This window comes from Bison bison, unplaced genomic scaffold, assembly GCF_000754665.1.
Source record: "Bison bison bison isolate TAMUID 2011002044 unplaced genomic scaffold, Bison_UMD1.0 scf7180017864249, whole genome shotgun sequence".
Classification (NCBI taxonomy): domain Eukaryota; kingdom Metazoa; phylum Chordata; class Mammalia; order Artiodactyla; family Bovidae; genus Bison; species Bison bison.
Window position 1 is genome coordinate 1,774,053 of NW_011494821.1, and position 8,307 is coordinate 1,782,359.

At 50.8% G+C, this 8,307-nt stretch overlaps 1 protein-coding gene across 1 annotated transcript in view; it reads right to left on the reverse strand.

Annotated features, from left to right (window-relative positions):
- The window catches only part of AIPL1 (aryl hydrocarbon receptor interacting protein-like 1), a 9,798-nt gene extending 1,765 nt beyond the window's left edge, over nt 1–8,033 (reverse strand). Inside the window, exons 1-5 of the mRNA XM_010847434.1 lie at nt 7,557–8,033; nt 6,639–6,818; nt 1,445–1,633; nt 242–418; nt 1–135 (exon numbers count right to left, since the gene is read on the reverse strand). The exon at nt 1–135 is cut by the window's left edge and continues 1 nt beyond it. Of these exons, the coding sequence (XP_010845736.1) occupies nt 1–135; nt 242–418; nt 1,445–1,633; nt 6,639–6,818; nt 7,557–7,844 (969 nt within the window). The 5' untranslated portion in view covers nt 7,845–8,033. The remainder of the gene's footprint in view (nt 136–241; nt 419–1,444; nt 1,634–6,638; nt 6,819–7,556) is intronic.
- Nucleotides 8,034–8,307: the final 274 nt, after the last annotated feature.

Genomic DNA, 8,307 nt, shown 5'->3' on the forward strand with positions numbered 1-8,307 from the left:
GTGCCGGAGGATGTCACTAGTGTGTTCCAGCACCTCGTAGTACTCCTCCTTCTTCAGCAGACACTGGCAGTAGTTCAGGATCAGGGTGTTGATCATCTTCTCCAGCTTCAGCCACTGCACCTCCCAGGGTTTCTCCTGTCCGGTGGAGAAAGCTCTGCGTCCGCCGCGCCCCCACCCTTCCCCACCACGGCCATGGCCAGCGCACCCCACTTCCCATCCCCACTGGCAGGCAGCCTCCCACCTTGGTCTGCAGGTTCCTCAGGCAGACGATGGCTTCCTGGTACTTGTTGGAGGCCTCCTCGTAGCGGCCCAGCTTGAAGAGCCGGTTTCCTTCTCCATGGAGGATGGGCACCGCCTGCATCTTCTCGTGGTTATTCAGGTTCCAGGTCTCCCTCTGGTACTGGCTCGGGGCCTCGACCTGCTCCAAGAGCTGCAGGTCAGTGACGCAGGGACCCTGGGTGCCCGCAGCCCAGTAGGGCAGGCCCTTTCCCCTGCAAGGGACCAGAGACAGTGGACCCAGAACATCTGGCTAAAGTCAGCTTTGCATTTTCCACAGTGAGGATTGGTGGGCAGAATCATGCTTGCTGGCCAAACACAGGCAAACAGGGAAAGGAAGCAAGCGCCGCCTCCCCACCACCATGGCTTTACCCTAAATCAGAGCCTTTGTGCAAAGTAAGAAAAGGTAATATGTCAACACGCTTTACTGATAATATTCAGAAAATTGCCATGACACTCATTTTGTTAGAACAAGACACTTTATTGCCATCTACTGGAAAATTATCATTATAAAATCGCAAATATATATTGTCTCTAATGAGCACCTTACAGGCGATGCTCTTGTGCAGTGCACAAGCTGTGAAACTGTTCAAGCAGACCCTGAAAAGGTCCCTTGTTGATGCAGTTCTCTTATTTATTTGTACTCACCCATGTAACCCTCAGGCTGAACCTCAACCTTGGCCACTAGCTGAGTCCTGCTCTGGTTTGATGCTCTCCCACCACCCCACAGACAGGGGCCATCAGTCACACTGAGGTCCGAGGGAGACGGTATGGATGGTTCCATGTAGTTCTCCCGCTATTGGAAAATCAGATCGGAACCCACAAACCACAGGGACTGGGGCTGAGAATATAATTCTAAACTTTTGAGGGGAAAAGGAAGTAGATAACCAACAGAAATAAAATGCCTCCAAAAAGAAAAAGAATAACATTTTTTAAATGGGTCTCAAAGGGGCTTTTCCTTTGGAAAAGGCAAAGGATGTTTTTTGGTGGAGTGGGAGGGTCCAATTCCAGTTCTCCCGTGGTTTAGGAACCCTTTCTGGTTTTCTAAATAGGATCTGGGTGATGTCCAGTGACCCATGGGACTGGGTTCCCTTGATGCCCACTGGTCCCAGTTGTTCTCTGATGCAGGGACCATCCCTACCCCACCTCCCACACCCCAAGGTCACACCTGCAGCAACTCGATTATGAAGATCAGTGGCTGAGGCTCCTTCTGCAGCTCATCCAGATCCTCGTAGCCCAGCGTGTGGTAAGCGAACATGTTGGCCAAGCCACACGTGTGCACCTGCCACTCTGTGGGGTCCTTACCCTCCGCCATCTGCCGCAGGCTCCGGGACAGGATGGGGTAGACCCCTGTGTGCTGTGGGGAAAGGTGGGCGGTTGGTATCCGGCTGTCTGCTCAGAGCCAGCTGGCCACAGAGAGCCCCACTCTGGGCCCCTCCCAGAGCAGGACCTCTACCCCCCACACACACACTTGTCCCATGGCTGTTACTACTCATCTAACTACTGCAGCTACCTGAATGCAGAGTGCTCTACACCGTTAGTACTTTTAATCCTTCAGATGACCCTATGAGAGGGGCACTATTTTCCTCCCTATTTTATAGATGTGGGAACTAGAGCCCAGAGAGGGTAGGTGATTTGTTTAAGGTCACACAGCTAGCAAATGACAGAGTCAGGATGCAAACCCAGCTCTGGGGTCCATGCTGTAGCCACAATGCTAGGCTGCCTCTTGCCAGCCCTTGTGGTCGACTCTAACAGGCTTCTGTCCCAAGGAGACCCTGAGTCCATGGAGCCTGTGACTCACAGGGAGGGCAGCATGGAAAGTAGTGGAAGGACCAGGGTTCCAAGTCCTTGAGGGCCAGGTTGGTGTCCTGATGGCACTGCTGATTGGCAGCGAGCCTGGATCACTGCAGCCCCCTGAGTTCCTGCCCCCTGGGTTGCACCAGTCAGGTAGTGGGTCTATTGCAGGGGTTAAATGAGATGGTGCTGAGGTAAGGCCAGTTCATCACAACCTCACCCAGCACAGGAACTGGGTGGCCACCCTCGGGGGGTGGAGATGGGCTAGGAAAATCAGCTGCTTGTCCTCAGTGAGCTAGGATGCCCCACAGACGAGCTCCAAGAACTGCTCTCCTGCGAACGGGTCCTCAGATGGCCCATCTCAGCCTCCTGCACGGCAACTCCAGTAAAGAGACACCCCAAAAGTGAAGGAGCAGGAATCGTTCAGCTTGGTCTCCAAGTCACCAGTAAGAAGATGAAGGTCACCCTGCCCCGCCCCCATCAGCCAGGATTAGCCCAGAGTAGCTTCAGCGTCCTCATGAGCAAGATGACCAGATGGCAGTTAAGCCTGTTGAGATTAAGCCTGGATGAAGGGAGTGTAGGGCCCCCGGGGAACAGCTTGCTGCAGGGAGAGCTCACTCCTGGCCCACGCACACAGCCGCAAGCTCCCCAGAAAGTCAGCAGTTAGTGCCAACCCTGCAGCTGTGCAGCTGGTTGGACATGACCTCAGACCAAGGCCCGGACCTCAGACCAGTACCACTCTAGCACCACCAGGATGCTAGTCAGCACGCTGGGCTGTGGGATGCCACCAGGAGTGGGCAGAAATCCCAGGAAAAAGTATAGAGGCCAGAACTCCATGGCTCCACACCCATCTCCGTAGCACCTCCACTGAGATTGGCCTGGGGACCCCAGGACCATGCCCCTCTCTGGGACTTCAAGGCCAGAGCCTGGTTCTGTCTGAGGGGCTCTATCTATTACTATCTGGTGATTACAAACTGGCACTCGAGAGGCCACATTCAACTCCCAGATTGACTTCGTTTCATCCTTCACATGGTGGGGGTTTTGTGTTAATGAGTCGTCAACACTTAAGCATTGAGAGAGTTCACAGACTAATGAAAATTTCTGGTTTGTGTCCAAAACTCAGACACTCTGGCCACACCAGACCTGCCCTTTTCACATAGCAGCCATCCAGTTGGAGATCAGGAGAATCTGCCCCTGTGAATGGAGCAGATAAACTTCAGTCACCCAGGGTCCCTGGCCCCTGTGGAATTTGCATTTGTAACCCCTGGCCTTGGGTTTCCCAGGCAGCTCAGTGGTAAAAAATGTGCCTGCCAATGCAGGAGACTCAAGAGACGTGAGTTCAAACCCTGAGTCAGGAAGATCTCCTGGAGTAGGGAATGGCAATGCTCCTGTATTCTTGCCTGGAAAATTCCATGGACAGAGGAGCCTGGTGGGTTACAGTCCATAGGGTTGCAAAGAGTTGGACACGACTGAGCAACTGAGCACACACACGCGTGCGCGCACACACACACACACACACACAACCTCTGGCCTCACTGGACTGGGCACCAGCAGAAAATTCAGCATAGAGACCAGTGTGCTCCCTGGGTGGAGGGGAAGGCAGTGCAATTCAGGGCAGAAGCTGTCAGAGCCCCTGACCGCCCCTGCCTCTTCACACTTCCTGGCCTGGATGCTACCTCACTCCCCACTTCTAAGCCTGGTGAACTCCTATTCATCCTTCAACACCCAAATCGATGTCATTTTCTTGGAGAAATTCCTGCTATGATCCTCAAGCAATTAGTCACTCCCCTCCCATGGCTCTAAATCCCTCTGTCCTTATTTATATTATGGTGCTACCTGCCCTGGATTGTAATTACCAGGGTGTCTGCTTCTTGTCCAGAACTCAAGTTCCTTGAGAGACAGGGATTTGGCCTGTTTCATTCCTAACACCTAGCACAGGCCAAACCTGGTACCCACTGAATGTTTTCAGATAGATAGGCATACAGATAGATGAAGGCTGGATGCTTAGTGATGAAAGAATGGATTATGAGTAATTGGTTGAAGGGAAGGATGGATAAATTGATGCCTGAATGAGTGAATGGATAGAAAAGTGGATAAAAGATGAATATGTAGGTGAGTACATAACTCTGGGCTGCCCCAGTGGCTCAGTGGTATAGAGAATCCACCTGCCAATGCAGGAGACACAGGTTCAATCCCTGGGTTGGGAAGATCTCCTGGAGAAGGAAATGGCAACCCACTCCAGTATTCTTGCCTGGGAAATCCCATAGACAGAGGAGCCTGGAGGGCTACAGTCCATGGGGTCACAAAAGAGTCAGACACTTCCTAGTGAGTAAACAACAGTTACAACAAAATAACTCTGAGAAGTGTGTGTGTGTGTGTGTGTGTGTGTGCACATGCATGTGGATGTGTGAAATCATAGTGGCTGTGAACCGGGAAGAGATGGGGGGCGGGGCTATTGGAAAAAACAGTAATCTTTGTGGCGTAAAAATGACCAGCCTGTGAGATGGGCAGGGCACTTGTGTGCATGATGTAGCCAAAAGAACACAGGCCCCAAAGGGAACCAAGAACCAAGCCCACATTCCAGGAATAACAGCAGTTTGTGGTTCTGCAAACAACAGATCAATCAACCAATCAAGAATTTATTGACAGCTCTCTGCACTCTACACTCCTACATTAGCAAACATGCATTCTATGGAGAAGGGGCCCTTGTTGGTGACCAAGCTTGTCTAACATATGGCCTAAATGACAAGCACATATGGGTCTAAAAAGTCTAAAAAGGTCTAAAAAAAGTACAGGAGCTTTGTAAGCAAAGTCAATAGATACCATTTTAAACTAACTGAAACCACAAAAAAAGCCAATTTTCTGAAGACTTGTTAAAAATAAGCCATCTTTTAAAAATTAAAACATCAGTATAAAGATGCTCAACTAATATTTGCTAATGTGAAAGTGAAAGTGTTAGTTGCTCAGTCCTGTCTGACTCTTGGTGACCCCATGGACCGTAGCCCTCCAGGCTCCTCTGTCCGTGGGATTCTCCAGGCAAGAATACTGGAATGGGTTGCCATTTCCTCTTCCAGGGGATCTTCCCGACCCAGGGATCAAATCTGGGTCTCCTGTATCTCCTGCATTGGCAGATGGGTTCTTTACCATCTGAGACCTGGAATATTTGCTAACTGATGAAGAAATGAATAATTCCTTGGTAGAGGAATTCTTGTGGTAGAGAATGGCATTGCAGCCTAATAACCATAGTAGCCAAAAAGGGATACTGTACAAAGAGGGAACCAGGGATCCATCCCTGATGCTGTTTCCGAGATGGTTTGACCCAGAGCAAGCTACTGTCCTTCTCTGAGTCTTATACTTCCTCATCAATGAATCAAGGGAGTTAGTCTCTAAAATGCTTCTTAGTGAAAATAATAGCTCCCACTTCTCAATTGCCCCATACCATGATTTGCCCTAGTATACATGATATCATGTAATCCTTACAACTGCCCCCTAAAATGAGGATTTGTTCATTTCTACATGAGGAGATAGAGTGCTCTCAGGGCAAAGGGGCTTCCCTAGGGTCACACAATGTCTCTTGCATTGCAGGTGAATTCTAAGCCACCAGGGAAGCCCACAATGTCAAGTTACTGGATATTAGATATCATTAAGAAATTGTTGAATTTTTTTGAAAATATGATAAGGATATTGAGATTATATTTGTAATATCTTTCTTTTTAGAGAAGGATACAAATTATAGTATTTACAGGTGAAACGATACGGTGTCTGAAATGTGCTCTAACCATATGGGATAAGGAAGGAAAGCGGATGGGCTTAGATGAAATAAGACTGGCCATGGATTGATGGTGCCCGGCATAGGATGATGTGTATTTGGAATCTGATTATACTTTTTGTCGACTTTTGTATAAGTTTGAAAGTTTCCACAAGAAATGTTGGTTTAAAGGCAGTCAGCTTTGCCATTTCCATTTGGGTCACAGGCCAAGAAGACTGCCTTCTCCGGGTGATTTTGTTAAGAGTGCCTACATGAGAAAACAAGTTTGTAACGTCAGTAGGAATGGAGAGGAGGGCAGAAAAGTGACCTGTGGCCAAAAGTCTCCAGTATCCAATAATCCTGCACAAAAGTGAGGGCTGTGAGGCAGGCCCTGCTCCCATATCCCACCAGCCAGCCTTGACACCGATTCTCATTTTAGCATCACCTGTTCTTATGGGGGAATCCATCTCCACCTTGGGACTTCCCTGGTGGCTCAGTGGTAAAGAACACACCTGCCAATGCAGGAGACACGGGCTTGATCCCTGGGTCAAGAAGATCCCTTGGAGAAGGAAATGGCAACCCACTCCAGTATTCTTGCCTGGGAATTCCATGGACAGAGGAGCCCAGCGGGCTCATGGAGTTTACGGGGTTGCAAAAGAGTCGGACACGACTGAACAACTAAAACACAACAACAACCTTCATCATTACAGTGGCTGAGGAGGAGGAGGCAGAGTTTCCCCAAAGAGTTTCATTTTACCCTCACTTTCCTGAAACACAGCCGGCGTGCCAGTGCAGTGGCAAATGGGCGGGGCCTACTTACGATGGTGTCGCACCAAAACTCGGCCACCTCACTGACTCGCATGGACGTCAGCAAGATCTCCCAGACCTCCAGCTTGAACATGTTCCCAATGATGATGTGCATGGGGTGGCCCACCTGCTTGCTGTCGTCTATCACCGTCCGCTCCTCGTCACATTTCATGGTTCGGAAATGAAAGGTCACCTGGTCACCAAGAGAGTGGACCCTGATCAAGACCCACCTCCCAAGGCCCCCCAGAAGCCGCCCATGTCTCCAACTCCCTGGGCCGTCCTTGCTCAACTCCCACCAGCATCCCCACCCAGCCGGTGCTCCCCCTCCTAAAGGACCCCATCCCACTCTAGACAGCTCTGCAGGTCAGGAGGTCCTTCCTTCAATACACCCTAGATCTGAGGCCACTGACCCAGACACTCCGTCATCCAGGAAACCCACCAGAGACTCCCGGACAAACACCCTGACCCTGCATGCCCTTCCTTCTCATTCAACATTCGGGACTTCAGAAAATTCCCAAAGTCCCACCCTCACTCCACACTGAAGTTTAATTTGAAAAATATCAAAAACACCTGGGGGACTTCCCTAGCAGTCCTGGCTAAGACTCCACCCTCCCAGTGCAGGGGGCCTGGGTTCAATACCTGGTCAGGGAACTTGATCTCACATGCAAAACCTAAGAGTTCACATGCTGCAACTAAGATCCAGTGCTGCCAAATAGATAAATATTAAAAAAAAAAAAAAAAAACCACCCCGGGAAATGGGCATCAAGCCAGAGCTATGGAGATGCCCAGGGTGGGGATGGAGGCTGATAATTCCAGGAAGGACCTCTTGGCCATTTGTTGGCAAAGCAGAAGAAGGGTGTTTGCAGTGCCCCGTGACCCAGCTAGAATGCAGAAGGATTTTTGTCTGGCCTAGGGGGTGGGTCCCACTCACTCGGGCTCCAGTAATGAAGTTGGGGAGGTCCCCTGTGCCCCCATGCAGAATGGTTTTCTTGATCCCTTCCACATTCAGGAGCAGAGTGGCATCCATGGCTCCAGGTTCGGGGAGATGTCCAGCCCAGCCGAGATAATCTGCTAGCGGAAGGTACTTAGGGCTGAGAGGTGGGGATTTGCCCTGCTGGGCAGGGTGTGAACAAGAGGAATAAGGTGGGGCCACTCCTGGTAGCCTGGGTTCTGCCCCAGCCTCTGCTTCTAGCAGTGAGGCAGGGATCCTGCCTGACATCCACCAGTACCACCTCAGCTTCTGTTCTGTCTGCCCACCCCAAGAAGGAGGGAAGACAGCTGGAGCTTTCTTAAAGAAGACAGGCAGTCAAGAATGAGCAGGAGATAGGCCACAGGTCAGGAGGAAAGAACAGGGGACCAGAAACCCCCTTTGCCCTGTCTGAACCTGGGACCCTGTCTCAGACTCTTGGTCGCTTTGGAGCCCAGGCCGGGGCCTTGCAGCCTTTGCAGTCCTACTTCCCCTTTCCTATTTCCCTCTCCTCCCCAAGATCTGCCCACCAGCGGATGTAACATAGTGGCCAGAGGGAAGGGCAGGCAGGTTTCTGGCTGCTGTGCTGTTCTCAGCAGCTCAGTTGTGTCTGACTCTTTGCGACCCTATGGACTATAGCCTGCCATGCCCCTCTGTCCATGGGGATTCTCCAGGCAAGAATACTGAAGTGGACTGCCATTTCCTCCTCCAGGGG